At 39.6% G+C, this 27,881-nt stretch overlaps 3 protein-coding genes across 3 annotated transcripts; 2 read left to right on the top strand and 1 right to left on the bottom strand.

Moving 5' to 3' along the window:
* Positions 1–738: 738 nt before the first annotated feature.
* Positions 739–10,392, top strand: si:ch211-112c15.8 (tumor necrosis factor receptor superfamily member 1A). Its single transcript, XM_034145135.1, has 10 exons — positions 739–1,021; positions 1,868–1,964; positions 2,073–2,198; positions 3,288–3,365; positions 3,511–3,547; positions 4,563–4,957; positions 5,181–5,333; positions 6,079–6,116; positions 6,313–6,421; positions 8,947–10,392. The coding sequence occupies exons 1-10, from the start codon at positions 1,007–1,009 to the stop codon at positions 9,258–9,260; spliced, it is 1,362 nt and encodes a 453-aa protein (XP_034001026.1). The 5' UTR covers positions 739–1,006; the 3' UTR covers positions 9,261–10,392.
* Positions 10,393–14,283: 3,891 nt separating this feature from the next.
* Positions 14,284–19,311, top strand: ttc34 (tetratricopeptide repeat domain 34). The gene is made up of 7 exons (XM_034144954.1): positions 14,284–15,624; positions 15,784–16,006; positions 16,115–16,307; positions 16,590–16,756; positions 17,126–17,399; positions 17,541–17,755; positions 18,373–19,311. Exons 1-7 carry the CDS (start codon positions 14,315–14,317, stop codon positions 18,916–18,918), a joined length of 2,928 nt encoding a protein of 975 aa, XP_034000845.1. The 5' UTR covers positions 14,284–14,314; the 3' UTR covers positions 18,919–19,311.
* An 82-nt stretch (positions 19,312–19,393) lies between these two features.
* alas2 (aminolevulinate, delta-, synthase 2) lies at positions 19,394–27,160 on the bottom strand. The gene is made up of 10 exons (XM_034144955.1): positions 27,052–27,160; positions 25,090–25,435; positions 24,853–24,948; positions 24,485–24,707; positions 23,724–23,908; positions 23,429–23,608; positions 22,322–22,486; positions 20,981–21,249; positions 19,963–20,125; positions 19,394–19,778 (listed from the first exon to the last, which is right to left on the bottom strand). Exons 2-10 carry the CDS (start codon positions 25,412–25,414, stop codon positions 19,615–19,617), a joined length of 1,770 nt encoding a protein of 589 aa, XP_034000846.1. The 5' UTR covers positions 25,415–25,435; positions 27,052–27,160; the 3' UTR covers positions 19,394–19,614.
* Between the last annotated feature and the right edge of the window lie 721 nt (positions 27,161–27,881).

The raw sequence follows: 27,881 nt of genomic DNA, 5'->3' as shown, positions 1-27,881 counted from the left end.
CAGTGCAATTTCAGTGTTGGTACCATGACATGAATAGGATTTTCTTTTGAAGATATTATTTAAGGTTGAATAAAACTAGATTTTTGTCAACTATTTTAGGCATCAGTTGAAAAAGAGGCTCCAATCATATATGTGTGCAAGTTTCCATAGTCATTCATTTAGCCTGCTGTTACACGTTATTTCTTACATATACATTATATTTTTTAAGCCTTAAGACATATATATATATATATATAAGATGAAGACTATGATTTTTTTCTGTTAACTTGCACCCATACACAGCTGTTTTTGAAGCATAGTCCTAAAAATATCCACACGTTGTATTGTTTGTTTAAAGGCTTTACAGTCAATTGAACTTTCATGTTTGATTTGATATACTTTAAATTAATTCCCTCTGATCAGGGATTGAGTTTACAGCACTTTATTGATCTGAAATCTGTCTACATTTGATTTAAAGTTGAACTTAAATGTTCTTTCTTGCTTATGAACAGAAGGAAAGTGGAGCTTCACTACTGTGCCCAATATATGCTCCGTGCCTACGCTTTATCTTACACAGAAATGATTCTCATGTTTGTCACCAGTTCCTGAAATAATAAGAGGTGCAGTGAATCATAGGAAATGATCAGGAGCCCATTGATGTTGCCACTGATAGTTGTCAGTCTGAGTGTGTGTGGGGAGTTAACATGATCTCATATTGTTTCCTGTTTCTCGCAACACTTCTCTGAAGACACCAGAGAACTGACATCTCTGACCCACATGCACACACACATCCACACACATACTGTACATACACAGGCTTCCTTTAGAACTTTATCTGACTCAACTTATGAGTCAATCTAAAGATGGCTTAAAGTGAGAAAGCCTCATCCTTCTGCATAATTTAGCAGTGTCCTCACATGGTGATGACCATTTTGACATCATCTGACTTTTTTTTTTTTTTAAATGACTGAAACTAACATTGCTCTAAAGTTGGTTGTTTAACTTCCTGACGTTCTGCTCTACCAACATGAACTTTGTTTTGGTAAGTAATCCAAATTATAAGTTTTATTTTTATAATTTTCCTGATAATTTAGCTGCTATAAGTGGATTATAGATCAGCATTTATAGTTACAGTAATGCAAGTACCATAAAAATGACCAACCTCACACATTAAGTCTATTCTGCTTATTGAAGGTTGGTTAAAGTGAGGGAAATTGTTATATGTGTTGTCATTTGTATATACTGCGGTGACTGATCATGGTAGAGCATAGGTGACTGTAGGTGATGTTGCTCTGAGATAAATATACAGTATTCTCTTGTGTGGTTTAAGTGTTAAGTTAGCATTCAGACTTCACATGTTGCTTCTTACCCTTTGATTCAAAACACCATGGCTGTACTGTTGATGAGAAGGCTCATATGTGGATGGTTTTCTGAATGATATGGCTCTGTAGATATTCCGCTTACTGTCATCAAATACCAATAACTACTTTATGCGACTGAATCCGCTGAATCTTTTGCATTTGCATTTAAATAATAAGATTTGATGTTGTCTGTGAACACCAGTAGGAAGCTTAGCTGCTGCACTATGAAATAGTTGCAGTGATAAAGTGACTGCGATAATGTTCTGTTTACTATCCCTTGGTAGTGTGTTTTTAAATATAAATATATATGTTAAATATTTGAATATACACAAGAAGACCTGAATGATGTATAAAAAGGTTCATGAGAATAACACAAAAGATGCCCGAGCAATAACATGATGAGTTGTATTGAGTCATGTTTCTACTACTGCTGTAATTATTTATGGCAGCTTGTAGTAGCGTGAAAGTCAGTTACCTTTGTGAGAATCTTCTTTCCACGCAGACCTGTAAACCTTTTTTTTTTGTAGGTGTTCCCACTGATACTCATCTTCCTATTCATCGGACAGAGTTACACCGAGGTTAAAACCCAACATTCAGATTCATGTTTTATAATATGCCCAGCCGGTAAGTGGTGAAAAGCGAGCTGTAGGACCTTGGCCTTGTCTTTTACAGTTATAGAGGAATAATCGCATATGAACTCTTCCCCTTTCTTTTTTCCCTTTTGTTTCCCAGGATATTATAAAGTTGGTCCATGCGAAGGGAAAGCTGTAGGGTACAGATGTGAAAAGTGTGGTTATGGCACATACACAGCAATAACCAACTTTGTAAGCGAATGTAGGCGTTGTCAGAGTTGTGGATGTAAGTACCTTATTCAAACCCAATTATAGACCCATAGAAACACATGCTGTCCACCTGTGGGATATATATATTTGTGTCAGCTTTTGACGAAGATAATGAATTTGATTGACATTTTCTGGTTATTTAAATGAAAGCGTTATGCTTTTTGTTGCAGTCCACATTTTTCCTTCTAACTATGAGATTAATTATAATTTCTGCTACACCATTCTGATGAAAATGACTTTGAAACTGGAAAATATGATAACATTAGCATGTAATATCTATTGTGGTAGTAGAGGAAAGGTATTCAACATAGCTGGTTGAGGCTATATCTAAGATTAGAGACTTTGTGAATTCATACGCTGAGTGACATTTCTATTTTAGTAGTCATAGTATTAGATCATAAGAGTTTGTCTTATTGTCTGTTCCAACTACACAGACTGAACCTGGAAAGAAATATGCTTTTCTTCTCTTACTTAAACACCTCGAAACTGATTATATTGTTCCCTTTGCTTGATTTTAAATCTCTTATAAGTACTAAGTACTCTTATATGTAATAAGTACATTTAATTAAAGTCAACGTTTCAGTTTTATCAGTGTACATTGCATATGTGTGATTGTAACAAACTAGCGGTAAAGCAGATAATATACTCATATTGTGTTTATTGTAGTTTTTATAAGTGAAATGTGCAGCATGTGATGATAGGTACTTGTCATTTTGCATATCTATTTAAACATGTCAACTTGTTATTGCATTTCTTCTGAGTTTTCTGTGGTTGATGTCCAGGCTAGGTCTCCCTTGAAAAATAATCGTCAATCTCAACAGGTCTCACCTTGTTAAATATGGGTTGAATAAAAAAACGAAATTTATTTTTAATTCCAGGTTAAATAACATCTTGTCTTTAAAGTTATTCTTTATTAAAAAAGTTGAATTAGATCGAAGAAATAAACTGTCCGCTGATTTAAGCAATGTTAAAAACAATAATCTAAATAATCCCCAAATCTTGTTTTCTGGTTTATATTGTCCTTTGAAAAACCCTGAATCCATTTAGTCATGAATGTGTTAATGCTGTGGATTGAGACAGAGACTGTTTTTTGATTTTTCCCCAGATTATCAGTTTGAAGCTAATCCATGCACCTTTACTAGTGATACGCTGTGCGAGGATTGCAAATGTGAACAATGCAAAGGTAAGTGAAACCGAAGGGAATTGAAGCCCCAAACTAGCATTCACATCTGCCCTTTTGATCCATATCCTGGCGTATTCAATATAAAACCAACACTCTCCTAGGAAAATGTATATATGTTTAACTCTCACAATCTTCTGTTTTTCAGGACTGAACAACAACAGGGAGTGCAAGTCCTGCCAAAGGTGGGATATCTTGCAATGTGACAGTTGTGGGAAAAGACATGTTTAGATTTGATCTTTTGTGACATTTTTGAGAGCGCTCATAGAACTGCAATATCAAGTGAGGGCAGAAATCAGAAAACAAAATCAGTGTACTGTAGTAATGGCTCCTTTACGCACATTGACATTTTCTGCCATTCAATACATTGTTTCTCAGATATGTTATCATCATCACTATCTCTTTATCTTTAACTTTTCTTAGTTGCTATGTATTAAACATTCTATCATATTTATACATTTAGAGTTAATTTTCGCCTTTTTTTTTATCATCCTATAATACTTTCAATTTCTGTTGACGATTCATTTTGAAGATTGCAACCAGAGTTTGTTAGTGTGTCTCACATCCTCCATAAGGTTTCTGTCACCTAGCCTGACAAAAACGTCTGTTTAGTCGCAAACAAAACATTTGTCAAATAGCTAATCAAAAAATTAAATTAGACTGACGGAAGATGAATATCTAACAATTTTGATAATCTATTGTTTCCTTAGTGTTCAAAATAACAAAATGTCTATATTACATTTGAAGACTTTTTTTTAATAAACTAATGCAAAAAGCTATTATGGCCATCAGCATTATGGTTGCACTCAAAGGGCCGGTTGTAACTTTAAGACTATATAACTATATATAATAAATATAAAATAATGTATTATATTACATTATTGGCTCTGCCTTGGATTTTTATCAGTTCTGGTAATAACTCCATAAATAAAACATCTGAAAGCAGAAGTCTAGGGCACATAATTGAAAGCAAATATTCAACAATTACGGCAATTGTATTGTATATTATATTCTTTGCAAGCCCTTGCGGGCCAGATAAAATTAGGTCACGGGCCGGATTTGGTCCGCGGGCCTTGAGTTTGACAACCCTGCCCTAAAGAGATGATTGTGTGATGTCATAAAACCCATCCCTTTATGTATGGATAAGATAAGTTGTCAGATTCCACTGTTGTCTTCATTTAGTCTCTTCTTTTTTTTCAGCGAGAAGTGTTTGCAATTACCAAAATGCAAGAGGATATGTAAAACTACAACTGCAACCACAACTGCATCTACAACTGCAAACACAACTGCAACCACAACTGCATCTACAACTGCAACCACAACTGCAACCACAACTGCAACCACAACTGCAAACACACCTACAACCACAACTGCAACCACAACTGCAACCACAACTGCAAACACAACTGCATCTACAACTGCAACCACAACAGCATCTACAACTGCAAACACAACAGCATCTACAACTGCAAACACAACTGCATCTACAACTGCAACCACAACAGCATCTACAACTGCAACCACAACAGCATCTACAACTTCACTTTCAAATGACACTCCAAATCCTAATGTGATCCCAGTTCCACCGAATCCCTGTTAGTGCTAAATATCTGTGGTACTTTAACATGTGAAATGACAAAATAACTCTGGTCTATTGTTTGTAGTTTCATACTCATATGCCCTAACATACTTTATTAGCTTTGGATATTTTAGTAAGTAAAACAGAGCCTGATTGATTCCTCTTTGTTAAGTGGTCCTGTTGATTAGAAAGAACTACAGAATGTCAGAAATAACAGTGTTTCTCTGTGTCTTCACCAGTGAATGCATTTCAGTGGCTTTTGCTCACTGGGGTTGTGGTGCCGTTTCTGGGCTTACTGTGGTTCGTGCTTTTCATTAAGAATCCATTCCAATGTCTCTGCTGGAGAGCGAAAAATGACCTGGTGCCCCCTGTCGAAGATGCCATATTGAATGGTAACTACTGGTGGATTATTTATTAGCATGTTTAATTTAGTACAGTAAAAAAGTCCAGCAACTTCTACCTCTACTTCACTTTGCTTCAGAGGCATACTTCACAGTTTTATTCTATTATATTTTTTAATTGGTCATTAATCAAAATATTGTAACGTTTTTCAGAATAACTTTTCAGATGAATATTTAAGTGTTTTATATTAAACTAATGAAATATCTTTTAAATAGTTGACACATAAAATGCTTCTTACAATTCAATTCACCTGTAATGAACATCCAATATAATAATTTATAATGATTTAACACATCCATGTGCCTTTCTGTGTATAAAATTGTATATTTTTCTGTTTATACCACTGTCCTTTTAATTACTTTTACTTTTACATTTTGAATGGAGGGCTTTTACTTGTGGTATTGTGAACAGATATATACAGTTTTTTTGGGCGTTTGATAATTATCTACTGAGAAGATTTACACACAGTGAACAAACTTAAAATGTATTAAAACATGTGTAATTTGTAGATGTGCAGCAGATGTTGTCACACAAATAAAGATACCTCATGTAGAAATCCTTACTTAATATAATGATGTTTATATAATGCAACTTCAGAAGACATTTATTGCCACAGAAAGTATATCCAGTGTTAAACAGAAAGTGTTTTTCACAAAAATATAACCGAGTTTCAAATGTGCTTTCTTCACTGACAAGCAGGAAGCTTACTGATAATATCTGCTTTCCTCCTAACAGAACGAGGCAGTCATCAAGGCAGCAGCCCGCACACACTGGTTTGTGCTCGTTTCATACATGTTGTGTTCATATTGAGATCTAGAATGGTACATGTTGACCACAATTTATTGTCAAATTTAACTTAAGCTATCAGCTGTGAAAAATGTTAGAATCACATTCACATTAAAAAGAGGAGGTTTGACTGAATTGAATTGGAGTGATTTTAATTTATTTGTTCTTCTTTGTACTTTGAAGACATTACACATATCTGAGGAAACTCCCATGATGACTCTCAGTCAGAGTGCAGCCACACCAGAACATCCAGCCCACATCAGGCCTCTCCTACCAGACGGTGAACACAAAGGTAAGATTCAGCATCACAGCCTGTGACGAATGTTGTGGTCTTGTGGTGTCAATTTACTGTGTTGTTTTAGATCATTGTTTGTTTACTGGTTCAGGGGGTGTTTCTGAAATCCCCCTCATGCTGCATGACCTACAAGCTTTTAAAAATAAATATTTTTTAACGCATGGCAATACATCTTCCGAAAATAAGCATTTCTCTACTCTCAGGCTTTTGCCAACAGGTCCTTAAAACTGCAGTCATTAAGCTACCCCTAAAAATAAATTACAATTACAGGCCCAGATGAGACCTCTTCTGTTACGTAACATCTTTGAAACGACCTTCTCGGCCCCAATCAATTATTCAATAATTAATAATCTGGATTTTGACGGTACACCGTAGCACAGACATGTTAAAGAATGTTCTTGCTAAGGTCTTAAATGACATCCACTTACAAATAGCACATGTTAAATATAATAAATAATTGTCTTTGGATCCAAAGTAGAACAATACAAGTCTGTTATCGCCTTTAGTCGCCACTGTAAAAGACCACAAACCATGACCAAAATCGTAGGGTAATCATTTTCTCAGGCCTTTATTTTAACATGTCATTTTCTCAGGCCTTTATTTTAACATCTACATTAAGACAAACTAGCCTTCTATGCCCAAAAGAGTATATCAAGAATTAGAGGTCTAACGTTTTAGTAGGACAAAAAAGGGCCTTTACCATTACCTTGTGTTTTAAACGTCCTATTCAAATAAACTTAATCTGCTTTGCCTTGCCTTACCTTTGAGTATAAAATACTTGAATTAAAATACTGCATGTTTTTACAGACTTAAGGGGCTGCAGCTATTTTTTACAATCAACATTTAGTTTAGTAAAGTAATCAATTAAAAGTACTGTAAGATGTTGGCAGTGCATTGATCTGCTCTACTTGAGTCTCCCTTCACCCTTTATACAAGAAGGTCAGAGGTCATCTCATAATCTTACAACTGCTGCTACTGCTACTAACAATATTGTTTATAGAGTCACAGGAAGCAAACACAGTTATGATCCGTTTCAGTACTGTGATGAGAAATAGAATAGACACATATTATCAAAGTGGCATTTTTCTTCATGAGAGTATGAAACTACTTTCTCAACATTTGTAAAGAAACATTTGTAAAATTCGCCTGAAAAAGAGTCAAATCAAGACTTTTTGTGAGTGTTTATAAAATTGCTTTTTTGAGTTGGAACTACGCTAGAAGAAAAGAGAAATGGTGTGTGATAGATTAATTTGATCTTTGATCTAAGATAATCTTTTACGCAAAGCTACATGTATGTCATTACTGAAAGTCAAAATGATGTCTCTAAACAATGTCAAGCTAATATATAAGCAACTATTTTGCTAATGAGCTAAGCGTTTCAGTAATTTAATGTTCCAATGATTCCAATATTCACTAATTCCAACTTCTCAAATAAAAATATTTCTTGCTTTCCTCTGTTATATAACATTGTAAACTAAATTATTGGTATTCAAACCTTTGGTTCAAACAAAAAACAACAAATTTGAAGACGTCTGTCTCATTTGGCTCTTTGAAATAGTTTTTTTTCATACTGGTGCAATGTATTGTAAAAACAACAACTCTTGTCACCAAGTGGTAAATTCTCACAATTTGTAAACTTTCTCTGCATCCATATCGATCTCTTGCTAGGTGTACATGTTTTGTAAGAGTATTTGCAAAGACAACTATTTAACATGGGTTCAAGTGTCACCACACACCTACTTTGCAGAAAGAGGAAAACATTAAGGAGGTTTCGTTTCTTTTACGCACAACTTGTCATTTTGCCAATTATGGTCAAGTGACACTTTCCCTAAATCTGATAACCGATGTTGTGTGCTATCTTCAACTGCAGTGTTCTCAGTCTCAAAGCAGCAGTCCTTTCATTTCTGCATGTTTAGCACATGATGTATCATTGATCAAACTTGTGGCCCGCATTGTGGAGGCGGTAACTGGGAAACAGGACACCCTCCCTTCTTCTCATGGGTCACCAGTTCTACCTTAGGGGAAATGGCAAATCAGATAGTGAGTGCATGTCTCTAACTACGAATGATTTGCATCCATGTACATCATCTTTTAAACCCTTTGAAATGGTCAACAGCCGCACGTGTATAAGTCGTAGTGAGGGTAAAAGGTTAATTAAAGCACATATATATTTTCCAATGCTTCTTTTATGGCAGTGTAAATGTTAAACACACAGACACTTTGTTATCTGTGGGAGGTGAAAATAAATGGCACCCTCCCTTTTAATTGCTCACTCTTTAAAATACTTTATTAGTTTGGTTTATTTGAAGCAGTTGATCAATGCTTCACTCTAATAATGCAGAAAAAAAACCTTTTCATATTGAATGTAGTGGGTGCAAGGACAATCTCTTGTTTCTGCCTCCGCACCGTTTTTCATATCTTGATGACCTTCAGCTTAGCTTGAGTCTTGGTTTACAGTTGGCAGTGACCTTTTCCACAGCAGAGTTTTGATCTGCTCTGATTATCTCTGATCCTCTTTCCAGTTATCAAACAAATCGAGCAAACTGAGCACTGGCCGGCCATCGTCCTCTATGCCATCATCAAGGAGGTGCCCCTGCGTAGGTGGAAAGAGTTCTTGCGTCTGCTCTCGGTGGCGGATCAGCAGATGGAGCGGGTGGAGCTGGAGGCTGGTTTGGGTCTGGGCTCCATGGAGAAGCAGTACCAGATGCTGAGGCTGTGGAGCCAGCACTCCTCTGGCTGCCTGAATGATGTCTTCTCGGCCCTGCACTACATGGATTTATCTGGCTGTGCCCAGCTACTGCAGGAAAACCTGGACAAGCTGCAGTGGAAACCTTAACTGGAGCCATGTTTCCCAGTCTGCAGAGGTTACAAAGACCATGGTTTTAATGGGGCACTGCAGGACACATGAGGCTTCAGCACCTGGGAACACAAGAACCATAAGAGACAACTGTGCTTCCTAAAAAGGACACCAACTGGAGTAATAGTTCATCCCCAGGAAACTGAAGTGACGTCAAAAGTGACTCATAATGAGTAAATGCAGATGTTTTGTTTTCTACGTATTTAATGGTTGAACATCATCAAAGGCCCTCCAGATAAGTGTAAAATGTGTGCCTTTCTGAGTCTTTATTTGGTTGACAGCTGATATTGTACATATCAGTTCCAGGTTGGTTGCAGTGCAAAGTAATCTGCAGAAATGGCTTCCTCAAATACATGTCACATCAACTAAACTATTTTAGAAAGCCGCGTCATGGCCTTTAACAACTTAGGGCAGAACTCTAGTAATATAGGTGGAGATTTAAGGAAAACATAATGAATAAAGGGGAATCCCCTTCTTTTATCTATACAGCTTAATCTCCAGCTTCTCGTGACCCTGCTCTTAAAGGCCAACTGTTTGGTTAGACTTTTGTTCAGTTTGAGTATTTAAACTGTGTGAACAATCTTTGATGTTGAAGCAGCACACCAGACATCCCTTTTATCTCATTTGAGAATGAAAGTGTATTGGTACAACGCTGCTCACGTCAGTTTTTCAGTTTCCTGCAAATAAAACGTGTCAGGGCGCTGTAGACTGGGTTTTTCCTCACCACACATATTCCATCTAAACAATGGTTTCCTGTTGTGTGGTTGAAGGTATCTCACTTTGAGAGTTTATGTGTGTCATTCCAGTTACTGCAGGCAGTAATACAATTTCCAGTAAATCCATGTAATAATGTTTTTATATGAATCTAGGTCTGTGGTTTTTGGCTTTTATCTTTGAAATATGCATTGTTTACACATTTTTAAATTATTGTGTTTTAATTTGGTACAATAAATACAACGCTTAATGAGTGGATTATTATACTGAGACTGTCAGGGTTAGTAATTGTGTCCTCACTGGAGTCACCTGGTACAAATGTGTTGTACCATGGTATAGTAAGAGCCAGAACGTTATCATAAAAGAAGGATGTGATGAATAAAAGTTGTGGCCACCAGGTAGGAGTATTGGTATTGTGGTGTTTGAACAGTGGCAGCTGGTGTGCAGTTTTGAGAAAAGGACCCAATACAAAGAAAACGCAGCAGGGTGTTGGAGGAGCTTTTATTCTTGAGGTGGATTAGACCAATCTCATGAATTGCAAATTCTGCTTCAGCAGCAGGAACAGCTGTCCACATTGTTCTTGGTAGATAAAGCAGAGATCCCATACAGAGACAGATTTTAATATTTGCAGTATGCTTTTACATTCAAATAACGCATTTGAAATTCTGACAGAAGGGTAAAATTAACATTTAGTTCATACACATTAATATGTTGCAAGTGGGCTTGTTTTAACCTGTGATACGATTTTTAAATACTTTTTTAAAATACTGATGGGTTTATATATTTCATAGGAGATATACATGTAAATTATATGTATGGCTTGTCAATTCTTAATATTTTACACTATACATGAGACAAATAGCTTCAACAGTTTTTACAATGTTTTTCAATCACATTCATATGGACGGGCTATTTATGTAGGCCTAGATAATAAGAAAACTTTACCCTAGAGCTTTTTCTTTGTAAAAATGCCTGAGATTTGACTTTTTTTGTTCATGCTTTCAGCTTTCAGCACTCCTATAAGCATTCACTGTCTTTTTCTGTCTACGTTTTCTGTTTACGAAAAGGAGCATATTTTATCGCTGCCTTTCAGCAGTGAATCAACGAGCTGCGTCTCTTCCAATGAGCACAGGCGTTAGGAGTTTCCATTGGCAACCGGACGCGTGGAGGAACGTCCCATCAACAGAGGACAGAGACATGAGGAGTTTACCGCGATAAGAAGCACATTTCAGTTGCTTAGTTTGCATATTATTGCTTTTTCTGTGTCTTTCCTCCTGCTAAACAATGTTTTCTTAACCCCAAAAACTTCGCTGCACTGTTGTTGTTTGAGCGGACACCGTGTTGCCCTGGTAACTTTGAGTCAAGAGCTATTGAGTTACAAAAAATAGGGCCCGGACCTTCAACCACAGAAAATGAACTGACAACGACCGTATTGGTAAGTTGTTTAACAATTACCAATTCAGTTTGTTTAGTTTTTTTGGTATAGGCTACTGTTTACAACAAAATGCAAAGCAGCAAGCAGGTGCGCCAGAGAAAGACAAAAACATCCCCGCCCCTCACAAGGGGGCTAGGTTTTCATTATGCAAATCATCTGTTGAAACTAGGCATCATTTGATTAATTCTGACCTTTTTCTAACTTGTTTGTCAATCTAATAGTAGTGCACTCGTTTTTGTTGTCTTTAGGGTAGTGTAATGTCCTTGAATTTGCCAGTCATATTTTGTACTGTAAATCGCTATAGTAATAGGGTCAGTGGCGGCCGGTGGTCTTTTTTTTTGGTGGGGCTCTTGACGTACCGTAAGTGACCTACCCGGGGGGTCCGGGGGGTTTTCCCCCGGAAACTTTTTTCGAGAAATGACCCCTTAAATGATGACTTCTGGTGATGTTAGAGGGGGGGGGGGAAAGGAGAAATCGAGGCTTAAAAATATGAGAAGACTGATCAATACCTCCATAATCTTCAGTGTGGAAAATATTATTTATCAACCTGAACATCTACTATTTTACCAGGAATTTGTGTTCTCAGAACTGGTCTGTTTTTTTCTTTCTTAAAACTGTTCATGTTTTATGAACCAACACCTTCACCAAGTAGCTTTACAGTGAACTGCATGTGAGATATAAAATTAATAGCATCTTTTCAGTAGCATTAATTATAAATATTTAAGTGGTTCAATACAAGTCACTACAGCATTTCAAACTGAACTGTGAATAAATGCAATTTAAAAAAAAATAACCACAGCACAAAATGTCATAAATTGTGTTTTTTCTTTGTTTCTCTGAGGATTATTTACAAACAGGCTTATTTACATATAGCAATAACTCAGAAATGAAAAAGCTACATCGTCTAACACGAACAACCACTTAGCATAATGATAATATATGTGTTATGTACAATGTAACTGGCAAGGCTAGAGCAAGAAAGAACATAAAGTTTGCAAAAGGTTTAAATAACTTCAAGTATCTGTCTTCAGATTACGTGGAGGTTTTAGTCCGATGGGAAGCAGATTTTAAGCGACACCGAAGATAAACCAAAAATGTGGTGGAGCTGCAAACCGTGTAGTGTTGCTGGGACAGAACAGGAGCTATAACCGTTGGAAAATACATCACAGACAATGCAACAAACGTGGAGACAGAACAATCACTTCTGTGATAAATGCCCACTTATTAATAAACTTCTAACAACCATGGGAAACCTCCTCTCTACATATAAAGTGATATCCAAGCATGGGAAACAAAAGACAGCATTTACCTGTTTGCATCCAGCTAGCCAAGCCTTTCTTGTGTACCAGCTACTTGTGAAGCCTCGTGTATAAATGTTGTCTTTTTCACGAGATTGCTGCGATATATTCAAATCGGGTTGGTCCGGTGCAAGGTCTTTAAGCAACAATTTATCTGCCAAACTTCTCCTTTCGAAAGGATTGGAGATTAGCTCTTGAACAGAATTAGCCGGGGACCGAGGTCCGGAGACTCCACCTGCACACGAAGCCATCCTCATCAACTACTTGCGTCAACCGGATACGAGTCACTGTCCAAACTACTCACAGACTGCACTGGGCGCTGACATTGGCGCCCGGTGACCGTCATCTTTGACGACGCTGATTGGCTGAAATTATATTTTCGCGGCATAGTTTACACGTTACAGATAGCAACAGTCAGCTGCTGGTGGCTGCTGCTGCACTGGTTGAAGGCTCCTCTCTTAGCGCCCAGACGAGAGAAGGTGCATGGGCAAGGCCAGGCAGGAAACATGTGACTTATCAGTAACTTTAGACATCGTAACACAATTTTAAACGAGATTTTATTGTAGATTATACATTTTACTGATACCAATTATATAATATTTACCTTGTTCATTAAAAATAAAAATAAAAACATATATATTTTTTTAAACATTTTTTTTTTTTTAATTTTAATTTTAATTATTATTATTATTTTTTTTTTTCAATATGGGAAGAGGTGGGGCGGCGCCCCTAGCGCCCCTATGGACCGGCCGCCACTGAATAGGGTAATATATGTTATGTAGCTATATATAATATAGGCCTATATAGTTTCAACACAATTCCAGTATGAATAATGTTCACTTATTTTTAAATTGGTTAAGACTTTCTAACATGCTTGACACTAAGTAATTAAGTGAGTCTTAAGACCATAATATTGTTGCTTAAGAGGAAGTTGCATCAGTATCATACTGCAGCGTGAACCAGATAATTATAAGAATGAATGATGGCTGAGTTTCCTTTGAATGCTTTAGTTTCAGGGTCCTGGTATTGTTCACACTGTCATCATTCTTGAATATAACACACATCCATTGTTAATGATAACTCTGCTACTAAACATACTAACTTGAAAGGGAAAAATAACTTGAATATTTATTTTTCAGGTGACATCAATGTTGTCATCACTGTGATCAGCTGCAAAACGGATCGAGGGGCTCTGCTGCCTGACCATGACAGCTGTGGTCCGTCCTGGAGTCAGTGTCTCAAAGCTCTGTGGGGATGGAGACAGGCTCCTGAGGGCTGGAGATCTGTGGAGGGCCACCTCCCTCTACATGTCCGCCTTCAGGACCCACGCCGCCTCCACCGTGTCCCACATGCGGAAACTAGAGTCCGGCCTGGATGGGGTGATCTCTACTCTGGAAAGTTGGCTCGACAGTCATGGGGAGAACCCCCCCGCTGAGGCTCTTAATAAAGGTCTTGCAGCTGTGTTTCTATCCACACTCTGCCCCAACAATCTGTCTGCAACCATTTTCAAGATGGAGTCTCTCCTTCAGAGTGGGGGGCATGGCTGTGAGGAGATTTTTGCTCGCTGCACTGCTCTGCTTGAAGGGATGCGAGACCCTTACCCAAAAGATGCCTCTCGCATGGTGTTGATGTTAACTGGTGCCCTGGCCTGCTTGTTCTCGGAACCTCACAGTGTTAAGGGATTGAAGCTTTATCTCAAAGCTTACAAGAGTAACACATCTGAAACTGTCACAATGGTCAAAAGCAGGCAAGCTCAGCATGTACCCAAAATAGTGAAGGCCTTTGTAGACCAAGTACTGCACATACATCCCTCTTTAACATTTGACAGTGAATGTGCAATTACAACAAAGGACAAGGAGAAGCTAGATGTGGAGACTTCTACAATTTTAGAGTTGTTATTGGCTATCTCACCTGGTAACAGAGAAGTGCAGGAGCTTCAAGCAGCATATTTGTGTTTGAGTGGCAGGTTTGTTGAAAGTGCAGAGGTCTACTCAGCTCTCTTGCATCATGATGGTCAGAACTTGTCAGAAAGGTCATTCCAGGTCACTCCTGAGAGAAGAGCTGGGCTCCTAACCAGTCGAGCAGCTGCCTGCTTGTCAGCTGGTGGACGGACTGCGGAGGCTTGCAGGGATCTGGGGGAGGCGTTTGAGACCCACCCTGCCAATGCCCGGATTTATTTTCAAAAGCTATTCACAGATAATGGCACAGGGTTGGCTGCTCGTAACCATCTCCGTCAGCAGGCAGAGGGAGGCCTGTCTGGGTACAGAGAGAGGGTCCTCCTCCGCCCAGACCTGCGGTCCACTGAAGGAGTTGAACTACTGGACCCTGTCATCACTCGGTTACGGACCCTGTGCCACTTAGAGGCTGACGGGGGAGGGAGGGAGCTGCGGGTACGGCTGGCCGACTGTCTTCTCCTCAGAGGGGAACACAAAGAGGCGCTCTCCATCTGCAGCCAGCTAGCGGCAGCCAAAGGTCAGCAGAGCTATCAAAACACAGTGCAGGTTCTCCGTGGATATGCACGACTTCTCTCAGACGACCACAAGGGGGCGTTAGAAGACTTCCAGGCTGTGATTGAACACGATGCCCCCCACCCGTCCAGCTGTGTGCGGGCCCTCTGTGGCAGGGGGCTCCTGCGCATGATGGGGGGATCAAACTACCTCACAGCTCTAGACTATGTGACAGCCAGCGGGCTGCACCCTCAGGAAACAGCACTGACTGTCCGCTGCTTGGTGCCATGGAACTACCGGGGGCTGCTGTTCACTGTTTTACTGGAGCAGGGACGGGTCATGCTGGAGGGGGCAGCAGAGCACAACGCCAGGTCCAGGACCAGTGAAGACTCCCAGCAGCCCCATCAGGGGGATAAGCCACAATCAAAGAAAGACAACCACAGATCAGGGTATAATGTTTGTCATACAGTGTACTGAATACGCCTTTTTGGGGGAAAATGTTTATTAGTCTCATTCATTTTATGATTAATTTTCTAATTGAAATCCTCATTTGAGTTTTCTCACCAACATGCTCTCAGTGTTGCACTTTTGCCTGCTCTGTGCTTCAGGACTCCTGCTGGTGTCCAGTCCCTGGCTGCACTGCTGGTGGAGCTGCAGCCCGGTGCTGATGGGTCTCAGATTCTGGCAGCAGATGCCTTGTACCAGCTTGGCCGGGTGGAGGAGGCCTACCGGCTACTACTCTCCATCGGGCCCACCAACCCTCGGGCACCCATCCTGGCTCGCCTCGCCCTGCTGCAGCTTCACAGAGGCTTTCTTTATGACACCAATCAGGTATGTGGGTCAACAAGTGAGGTCCAGAGGCATTCATTTGGGCTCCTTATTTTACAAATGTTTCATTGAAAGAGATACAGATTCCTTCACTGTCCTTTATCTCTGCAGCTGCTGAAAAAGCTCATTCAATGTGGCGATACCAGCTGCTTGCGCCCCCTGTTGGCTGTGGCACAACAGAAGGACCGGGCTCTGCTGCAGGCGCACTGCCACTCTGTTGCCAAACGCATCCTGGAGGGCACTAAAGAGGAGAGCGCCATGAGGGAGGCTGTGGCATATCTCTCCATCGCTATCATGGCCTCTGGTGATTAGAATGTGATTGATGAGATATTGATGTAGTTGCTACTGTTCTGTTTCTGATTGTTGACATAATTAAAAGTCGGTTAAACTTTCATTTAGATTTAGAGAAAGCCTGGCTCAAAACTGAAAGTTTTTTCTGTTTTTGGCTGCAGTTAATGAAGAGTGTTTTTGATCAGTGTTTCTTCATTTATTGTTAGTGCGACTTTAAATATGGATCAGTCGATAAAATGTAAAATGATTACGGTGTGAATATGGTAAGACCAACCATATAATTGTATGTTTCCAGGTGGTGAGGCAGCAGAATCTTTACTGGAGAGAGCGAGGTGTTACGCACTGCTGGGCCAGCGAAAGACAGCCATCTTTGATTTCAGTGCCATTCTGAAAGAGCACCCTAAACATCCTCAGGCCCTCTGTGGGAGAGGCTTCACCTATCTCATGCTGAACCAACAAAAGGTATTCTGAAGTCAAAACGTTCTTTAATACAGTACTTAAAATAGTAAAACATTTCCCCTGGCCTCTAGATTTTGAGCTTACACATAATTAGCTGGATGGCAGTGAAAGGTAAACAACTAGAATTTCAGGAAGCTCATAACAGTATCTTCTATAATACTGCCATAACATGCCCATAGGAAAAAATTGCCACAATATACTTACCGCATACAATACTCAATATAACAGAACTAATAAAAGGATAATTTGGACACAAAAGAACGGCAGTATTTCAGGGGATGAAATGGCGTTTTATATTTTTACAAACATTTTTACATTTTGGCTGATAAGTCATTCATAAACTGTAACATGAATACTGCCTCTCCCTCTCAGGAATGCACTCATGATATCCTGGCAGCCCTTCAGATAAACCCTGACATGGGTATCAAAGACATCCTGTCTCTTAATGACAAGGCACGGAAGCTCGTCTGTGATTGGCTGCATCAGTTCTGTCGGAGCAATCTGTCAGATCTCCTGCTCACTAACACTGTCCCCTGCCATGAAGAGCAGCTCAGAGAGGCTTTTATAATTGTCGGAGCTCTGATGAGGACGGACTGCAGAGAGCCCAGATGGCATCTCCTCTATGTGGACATACTCCTAGCCAAAGGTGAGCCGGGAACTTTGTCAAACTCTGCCTCTAACACTCCCAGGGGGGATCTTTGATGTCACTGAATGTAGTGGACCATTGAACCTTGGGCTCCTTGTTGACTCTAATCCTTCCTCCTGCTGTTCTGGTCCATCTGCTCAGGTGAAGTGAAGGCAGCAGCCACTCATCTGTGCCAGGTGTTTGGACAGGAGCCAAGAGATGCAGTGGCCCAGGCCCGGGTGGGCGTGGTGGAGGCCTGGCAGCAGAACTACCACAGCGCAGCTCGCCGGCTCAGCAAACTGACTGAGAAACACGAATCCAGTCTTCCCCCCCTGCTGGCCCTGATCCCATTCAGTCAGCGGAAACGCATGGCACAGGTAAGCCTACTGTACGTGCAGGAATCCTGAATTCAGCTTGGTGCATGTATATATGGAAAGATAGTTGCTAGAGAAAAAATATATATTTATAAAATACAAAAAAAATCTATGATATGTTCAAATATAAATCGCTTGTTGTTTTGTGTTCAAGAGTCTTAGATGTAGCACTCACTGAAGAGATTTGCTTCCTGCTGTCTTCATGGTTTTGTTTTTCTGTCTCCCTTTAATTCTGTGAAGCTCCTCGAATCTTTTCTCAAGATAATTTCTCATTTCCAGATTTAATCTCATCTGTCGGATCTTTTTCACACGCTATCATTCTTATTTACTTCCCTTATTATGGTTGGACACAGGGCTGGCTAAAATATATTTAAAAAATGCTAAAACTATACAAAACCGTGCAAAACTGCCATGTCACATCCATCAATGTAGGTTTCTCTCTCTGAAGGTATCACAATAAATATTTCAAAGTAGTTTACAATGATGGAGAACATCAATAAAATGCTTATAAAACAGGGCAACAGCATATTTCCTGAATCTCGATAAGGTATCATAAATTAGCAGTATTTATGTATAAATAAAGTGTATAAAGGTATTGTTTTGTATGTATATTGTAACAGGCAGCAGCTCAGGAGGCGAGCAGTGTGTCTTCAGGTGGCCGTTGGGACCGGGCCCTCTCTCTCCTCTCTGTGGCCGTACAGGCAGCAGGAGATCACAGACTCCAGTATCTCCGGCAGCGGGCCGCCTGCCTCGCTCAGCTGGGCCTACACGAGCGGGCCGTATCCGACCTGGACCGAGTTATCAAGAAACACAGTGGGTCCCAGGCCAGATGCTCAGATGACCCCCGGGTCAGGGCGGAGGATCTGTGTCGGCGGGGCCGCAGCATGGTGCTCTGCTCCAGAGAGGCAGCAGCTCTGGAGGACTTCTGTCAGGCCTTGGAGCTTCACAGGAAACAGGCTCTTCAGTGTGTGGAGGCTGGACTGGGGAGGCTGCGTCTGGCTGAGTGTTTCCTGCGGGGGGCGCTTCAACTCTACGGGGAGCAGCAGCTCAGTAAAGCCTGGACACTGATCGAAAGTGGGCTCCTTGTGGATGGTGAGAACGCAGAGCTCCGCAGACTGAGGGCAAGGGTCAAAAGAGAAGAGGCCAGCCCCTGCAATATCAACTAGTGTTTATAGTCCGAAACTCACATAATGTAGACATGTCAGTGCCTAAACCTTATGAAATCTTCATGTGTAAGTGGATTTAACACAGTTTGATAGCAGGCTTGATAAGTACATATTATGTCTTTATGTAATTTAACTTCATTTTGGAGCATTGACAAAATAGTGTGTTATAGTTTTCAGCATTGTCTTAATTGCAGCAAATGTTGAAATTGAGAGGAATATGTGAATGGTTGAGGATTATAACACCACACGTTTTATTGAATGATTTATTATCCCGTATTTTATGAACTGATTTAACTATGGCACTTCATACATTTGATGTCTGAAATATCACTAATATGATTATTGTGGTTACATAAACAAAAGATGATGGTCTTGATCATTATATGATATAAAGGAAATCATGCAAAATGAAATAAAAATATTGCTTAATGCAAACAATCACACCTAGATAAGATATTTAAGAAAGTGTCCAATGTGCAGGTTTTGTGCTTTTGAAATAAAGAAGGCACAATTCTCTTTAATCATATTAAACATAACAGCAAACATCATTTAGAAAGCATAAATACAGGAAAACATATACTAGTCTATATAAAGCAGGTTTAAACACAAGAACAAAGTCAGAAGTTCAGCACTCTTCTCAGTGCACCTTTTTGCTGGCTGTGTAACTTGTGTTGAGATGCTACATGTTCTTTGGTATTATGCCATGACAGTAATGTATTGTGGCTCCATATTTCCGAAGACGGACTTCTCCCACTCGCTCATCAGGTCAAAGTGCAGCGGGCGGGCACAGAAGGTGCAGGAAGCTGTGGCCGGGCTGCTGACCAGGAGCCCCGCCTCCTGCCACACTTCACACAGTTTATCTGTCAATCAAACATAAACCCTCATTAGAATGAAAAATGAAATGCCAGAATGTATTTAGCTTTTAAATCTCTATCTTAAAAGGTAATCACTCTCGAATGGATGAACATGAATCACTTTGACTGGCTTTTGTGTCCTGTTGACTTGATTGGGACATTTACAAGAACAACTCTGGATCCCACTCACCCACAAAGTACTCCATCATGGCGGGGTTGTGATGAGGAGAGGGAGCCAGGCGCAGCAGCTCCTCCCCACGAGGCACTGTGGGGTAGTTGATGGCCTGGACGTAGATGTTGTGTTTTTCCAGCAGGGTGTCGCACACCTTGGTGTTCAGCTCAGCATTGCCCACCTAGGAAATGGATCATGAAAAGTGATGTGAGCCATGTAGTTAAAGCCTTCATTATTATACACAGAATGTATGTGATCGACTTGCTGGGTTCAAGAGTGTGCCACGGGAAATAATATAAATAACTTTCTGTGTTAATAATATAATAATGCATTTCAGAAAACATTTATTATAAATTAATTATTCAATTAGCATTAAATGATGCATGGTCATGACTGATGATATCACAACAATATTTAAGTTTCCTTGATTTCAATGCAAATGTAATTATCTTAATGGCTTATAATTGCTTTTTAAGATCTTTGGTTTGAATATAACTGATGAATGAAAAAGACTAATTATTCCAGTGGCACACTTTCTGTGTGGAGTAGACTTCAGGATTTTTTCACTGCAGACATTTTGAGATTTTACAGTATTACAAATGTAACATTAAAAGTGTGTGACAGTGAGCCATAGCAGAATACCAGGAACCTGAAACTAAAGCAGCTAAATGTATTCAGCTCTCATTCAATTCTATATTTATCATATGCAGCCTTTCCAACTGGGACATTTCATAAACAAAAAAACACCTATTCAGGGATGTGCATAAAAGCATGTAATACATCATAACATTAGGTAATTATACTACCTACAATCTGAAGGGTATATACAGAAGAAATATGTTATTAGTGCAATATTTGTATCGTTTTGATGTAACAGACAGGATGCTGTTATCCAGTTCCTATCTCTGTGACGATTTTAAGATAAATTGCATTCCCCAAAAGATACTCTAAATACAAATTCTAACAACTCGAATAGTCAGGATAGGAGTAGGTGGAGTGAGGTGGAGGTGGAGGTTGCAGCGGTGAACCTTCATACCCGGATGGGGATGATGTGGCTGGGACAGTTGACCACAGGAAGGCCCTTGTCCATGAGCAGCTGCCTCATGTGTTTGACGTTCCTCTGGTGTGACCGGCGCAGCACCTGGCCCTCGGGGCTCCTCAGGACCCGGACAGACTCCAGGGCTCCAGCCAGGACCATGGGGGGCAGGGCGGTGGTGAAGATGAAGCCGTTTGCAAAGGAGCGCACAATGTCCACCAGGGCGGCGCTGCTGGCCACGTAGCCTCCAACGCAGCCGAAGGCCTTGCCTGGGTCAGAGGACAGAGGTCGTGTGGAGTGAGGAGGCAGGACTTTAGAAGGAATCAGGGTCCTTATATTGAATCTAACAAACTTGACTTGAGTATTTCCACTATATTACTTTATCTACACTATTACATTTCACAGGGACACATTTTACTCAATGCTTTGTTTTTTACAGCTAATGCTACCTTGTCATTTTTCAAACATGTGAAATATGCTTTGTTATAGATAAAACTATACCTAACAGTATATAAAGTACTTCAAATATTATTTTCCTTATAATAACAGTAGTATTAATATAGAATAACCTGAACAATAACATAACAATTGGAAAATGGCCATCTTGCATAATGTGTACTTGATTGCGCATTTTATTTATTTCCACTTTTGCTAAAATAATAATGCTCGGCACAATGAAACTTAACTCACTGTTACATTTTGAAGTCCCAAATCATATACTTTTACACATTTAATTGATAATTGATTTGTTATTTTTTCAATGAAGACACATTTTCTGTGTTGATTCATAACAGTAATATGTTATTTGAGTTTGAGCTTGTTTTTTTTTATGTATTACCAGGTAAACACTTGCCTGGTCTAGTTGACTATAACCATTATATTGTGAAGTGTTGTAATCCAGGGTAAGTTCACACAAGATAGGGATTTCTATCTAGAAACCTGCAGTCATCATAAAGCTACACACAGCAGCACCTACTCCCTCATGATGGTTTTATCAGAAAGACCAGAGAGGGAGTAAAGCCGGCTCCCAGCTGATAAAACCTTTGCTTTCTCTAATGAGAGCTCACTCCTCTCTTGTCCTCATTTAACCAACATGAGAGAAATATCATGCCTGTTGATAATTATTGCTGCCATGTTGGCAACATGACAGTGTCAGTTAGAGCAAGTAGCTGTAAATGGGAGTTTGGCCAAGAAAATAAGCAGTTAATCTAAGACCGTTTAAAACCGTTTGCCTTGCCCTTTTGGTGTAATAGTATACAGTTTTTCAGAAATGGAGATTAAACAAAACAGTTGGCTTACTATTAAATTGACAAGAAGGTTATTTATGTAAATGTTACTCACCTAAGGTTCCAGAAACAATGTCAAGCTTGTGCATGACATTGTCCCTCTCTCCCACTCCAGCTCCATGGGCTCCGTACAGGCCCACTGCGTGAACTTCATCAACAAACGTCAGCGCTCCGTAGCGATGAGCAACATCACACAGCTCCTCCAGAGGACATATACCACCTGAAAGCCAAGGGCAAACAGTGTCATAGTGTATCCAACTGTACCAAACAGTAAGAAATTCACTTGGCAAATGTCATCACTGTGTCAGAGTTAGGAGAGTAAGGTTCTAATATTAAAATGAATACCTTTCCTACATATACAAATCATAGAGTGTTTATATTAACACGACCTTTCTGTTTTGGTGTTTTAAAAAATCCTCCTCGCTATGGTTCCAGTCATCCATTTAGTCTACTTCAGTTTGTGCTTTATGGAGCTGTCAGCAGGGTAATAGCACACCAAGACATAGAGCTGAGAGGAGAAAACTACTTCCTCCCATGGGAGACAGTGATTAATGGCAAATAATGTAGACTGAATTGATTATAGAAATAGAAAAACCCCCAATCTTTCTCTCTCTTTATTAGCTATGAATCATAAATGACTGCTGGGCTTTACTTATAATCCACATAGAGAATTAGGACCTTTGAAATTAGCATTTTTTACTCATGAAGGGTTTTTAAAACCTGGACATGGGCCCATTGTCAATTGTATATCTTGGAACATTGTTTTATTAAAAGTATTACAATATATTGGCTTTACTGTGCGCAGTATATTTCCATAACCACACAGCCACAAATGTAAAGTAAACAATGATAATCTTACTTTTATACCATTTATTTATGAACATCTTTTACATTAAAAAAAACAGTGAGCAGAAAGTCAAAACATTGTGTAGCAGGTAAACAATGATTACTAAAGATCTGTACAAATAATTAAAGAAACGATCAAACCCATCCTATAACTCTGTCCAGTATATTTAACATCTTTTAAATCTTGATTCAAATCATTTGATATCAAGTATTTCTGCAAATAAAGGCAACATTTAAGTATGTTTACCCTCAACAATAGACATGAAATCTATATAATCTGATCTATCAGTGAAAATGTAATTGTTGTAGTACTCACCGTCCATCGAGTGCACGGTTTCGAATGCCACTATTTTCGGTGTCTTGGGGTCGGAGCGCTGCAGCAGCTCCTCCAGGTGTCGGCTGTCGTTGTGGCGGAAGATGAAGCGCTTGACTCCGCTGTTCCTGATGCCCTGAATCATCGACGCGTGGTTTCCTGCATCAGAGTAGATCTCGCACCCTGTACGCCACAATGAACACAACATCCATGAGACCAGTGGAGCTGACTTCCCTTAAAAAATACTGAGATTGAATCAACTTCTCTACAATGTCAGGGTCAGAGGTCAGTATTTTACCTGGCAGCATCTTAGCCAAAGTGAAGAGGGTGGAGTCATTTGCCACAAAGCAGGAGGAGAAGACCAGCGCTGCGTCTTTCTGGTGAAGCTCAGCCAGCTCATTCTCCAGAGACACATGGAAGTTACTGGTGCCGGAGATGTTCCTGGTCCCGCCTGCGCCTGCACCGTGTCTGTCCACAGCATCTCTGAGAACAGCCAGAACAGAATCATAAAACACTCAGCTCCCATAATCTGTTATATTAAAGGTGTCCTATTGTTTTCTTTCATATTATCTGAAGGCGATCTTCAGAAGCTGCAAAACCCACTAAGTAGCAAATAAATACAAGTGACATACATTTGGTAGGAAAGTGAAAAATAGATGACTTTGGACATGATAATAGCTGGATTCTGCTTTAGTTTAGCTTTTTTGCAAGAGCTGAATCAATAAGTCTTAGTTACAGAAATAAAAAATGGTGACTGGACTTGAATGCCACAAGACTTTAATTGACTTGAAACTTGCCAGTAAAAAACATTGACATCTCAAATGTTGACCTGATGTATTGTAATCTTGTTAGAAAAGGAAGTCAGTGACATGCAGGTCCTTGAACATATAACTTTTCTGAAAATGAATTGTAAGGTGTATAAGGACTTAATCTTGGGTATCTCTCATGTAATAAATAAAGATATGTAGAGCTATGAGAGGCAGTCGGACAAATGGATTTGAATTTCATACTAGGTTTAAAGCATTAACAAACATTTACTTTTTCCCCTTCTCCTTTTACCTGATGGCACCGAGGACCCGTGGGTGCCGGCTCATTCCCAGATAGTCGTTGCTGCACCAGACGGACACCTGGGAGCCCCCCCGCCCAGAGCGGGAGTAATCCTCAGCGAAGGGGAACACCTCGGCGCTCCTGTTCACCGTCTTGAAGACTCTGTATGTGTGGTCCTTCTTTTTCTCAGAAATCTTCTCCATGAAGAAGCGGTCGTAGTCGTAGCTGGGGGCAACTGCAGGGGGACAGCTCAGACTTTAAATCAGTTACAGCACTCAATGAACGAATAATCTAATCAGACAAATAAAGACACTTGTATTACTAGATTGCATCATATTCAACTTATAGCGGGTTTGAGTTTATTTCAACTTTAAACATACCCATGTTGTCTTTGAGCAGGTGGGTGAGAGTGTCGGTTTGAGCTGATGCTGGGAGGATTGAATCCTTTAAACCCTTCAACAGAGAAGTCATCAAACCTGTGAAAGAGGAATGCAGGAGTGTCACTGTGAGAGTGTGTCTCCTATTGAATATCTGACTTCTCCTACAGTTTGAATGATGTCCTTCTGGTGCTATATACGTTCACTTTAGCCTTATTACAGCTGGCTTGTTCTTCTTACCTTCTTGTACGTCCTCCTGCACCTCGGGGCTGGCTTGGACCACCCCGATCTGAGAGGTGACAAAGGGGCAGCCCTTGGATACGGACACAGCCACCTGAGTAGCAGTCTGAGCGAACAGCCTCCTCTGCTCCACAGTGGGCAGGGGCTTCGGTTTGGAGGGTGAGACGCTCAGCTTGGCCTCCAGGTAGACTGTGCCGCTCACACTGATCTGACGGGCGATGATGGGGCATTGGTAAGCCAGAGAGAACAAGGCGGCTCCTGTTCTCCTCAAAGCCGGCTTATTCGCAGACTTCAGGAAGGGGCAGTGATGAAGGAAGGTGGCCATTGTAAAGCAGCTGTTCTTACTCTGAGGTAGGACAGAAGATAGGAAATTATTATTCTACACAACCTCAAAGACATATGGCAGATCTGAAGTGGGCAAAAACATTTGACACTGAAAATTCACACTTTGTTCTGTGTTGTCCTTATTATAAGGAGGGAGGAATATATTAAATGGAATGTCAGTTAAATATCTTTGGACTATGACTTTAATGCTTATACGTTGGCCACCTAGTTTGTGAAGTTTGGTGAAATCATCAGGATGGTTTATTTGTTAAGTAGTAGCTGTAATATATGTAGCTACTTTGGTTTCTGTCTTCTTTCCTAAATAATGGTGTTTTCTAAGCTTGGTTTTGACTAGCGTTTTGTATTTACTTTTGCCTTAAGGAATTGTTGCTCCAAAATGTAAAATGATGATGACTGGATGTGACAATCCCATCATACTTCACAGAGTTAAGCGGTTCAGATGAGCCAGAAAGGCCTGGAGAGCTTGGGTTTCGCTACGCAGAGCAGACGGTGCCTCCTCCAGGGTGCGGCAGGTTGCTGCTGCTTATCTTAACTATGCAGGCGCTCAAGTTCTGCCCTGACAGACGTCATCAGCTGATGCGGGATACCTTTAAAATAATCCTTAATAAAACCCAGCAGGGATGCATCTGCGTCTTTTTGACAAATACGTTTAATTTCCCTGCTGGTAAAAGTTTCTTCGACTCAGCGGACAAAATGAATGTTGCTGTGATACTCGACCAATAAATAACTCACAAAATGATTAAAAAAAAGAAATTAAAATATATCTTAATTTGCTTATGGACCTGTATGTGTAGTTCAGTTTACAAACAAATGCTGGCTGTATCACTTCCCTCACAATCCCCTGCGGTCAGCTGATAAGGCAGTTCTTGGAATCTGTGGCTCTCTCTTGTGGGAGATGTAATCTTCCCAGTAGTGTGTCAAACACCAGGGTCTTTAAAGGCCACAAGTAAGTCAAAAGGTTTATCTGAGTTATGTTTTTGTTTTGGTTGAATATATTTAACTTTTAATCACAAGCAAAAAAGCCACATATATTTAAATTGGCTATACAGGCTGTAGTTTCCACATCTCATGTTTCTTCTATTGACTGTCAGCAAAAAGTATTTAGGGATACAATGTATGTGCATTCATATTCATTTATTTAATGTGTTCTCGAATACACTGATAAATAAAAAAAGCTTACATTTATGTACACAAATATTCCTTATTTAATGCTGTGTGTATATGTTGCTGAAAATATGTTCATATAGCAGTTTATCAAACAATAACACTAATTCTAATATTTGTATAATTACTACTACTACTATGACTATAAATCAAATGATAATAGTAATGCTACTAGCTACAACAACAACAACAAAAATAATAATAATTATGATTTGTATTTTTAAAGATGTACCGCTATTAACTAATTAAACAACCACAACTGTTATGTAAATACCATATGTATTATTTGACTATGTGAATGTACGTAATGTTTTCTATTTGAATTACTGACACCTGCCCAGGGGCTGGGGATGAGAAGGAGATATTAGCTATAACTGTTTTTTGATATATATTACATATAGCCTCTGTCAAACCATAAATACATAAATAAATATTAAATGAGAAGAAGCTTACCTGTTGACCTGCACTGAGGACGAACTTCAGAACAGAAAGTAGTCAGAAGGTCAGAAAGAGTCAGAGGCTATGAGCCCGGTGTATTATGCAATCATCTCTGCTCCCACCCCCAAAGACCCAGGGGGTGTGAATGTGTGTGTGTGTGTGTATATGTGCACAGCAGTTTTCAAATGTAATTAAATACATTTACTGAAGTACTGTATTTAAGTTCATTTTTGAGATACCTGTACTTTACTTGAGTAATACATTTTCATGTGCTCTTATTTTTAATCTATCGTATTTATCTACAAAACATATGAAATAAGAACAGCTGAAACAACACATTTGTTTGTAGGAAATTGGCACAAAGGATGTCATCATCTTTTGTAATGTTTCCTGTAAAAAAATATTATCACGTGTGAATATTTGCTGCTTTTCATTTTGAATTATTTGAATGAATTTTATTTTATTTTACATTCTTCAGGTTTGGACTGTAAGGTGTCACTTTGGGCTCTGGGTAATTGTAACAGCATTTCTCAGCTATTTCAGAGTTTAAACAAACCAAACGATCAATAATGGAGAAACTAACCATCAGATGAATACACGATTTACAAATATTTTTAGATGTAGTTGCATACAAAAAAATCATGCGCCCTAATTAGATAATGATATAATATATAGCAGCATAACATGTAACAGCAGATTTACTTTTGATTGATTCAACTTTAAGACTATGAGGAGTTTTGCTTGTAACAGAGTATATTTACAGTGTAGTACCTGCTCCACCCTGGTGTAGTATGGGAGGGATGCTGATAGGGTTCCATGTAAGATGTGACACTCCTTCATGTGAA

The sequence above is a fragment of the Trematomus bernacchii genome, unplaced genomic scaffold (genome assembly GCF_902827165.1).
Source record: "Trematomus bernacchii unplaced genomic scaffold, fTreBer1.1, whole genome shotgun sequence".
NCBI classification, from domain to species: domain Eukaryota; kingdom Metazoa; phylum Chordata; class Actinopteri; order Perciformes; family Nototheniidae; genus Trematomus; species Trematomus bernacchii.
This window is presented reverse-complemented; position numbering and strand designations above follow the sequence as displayed.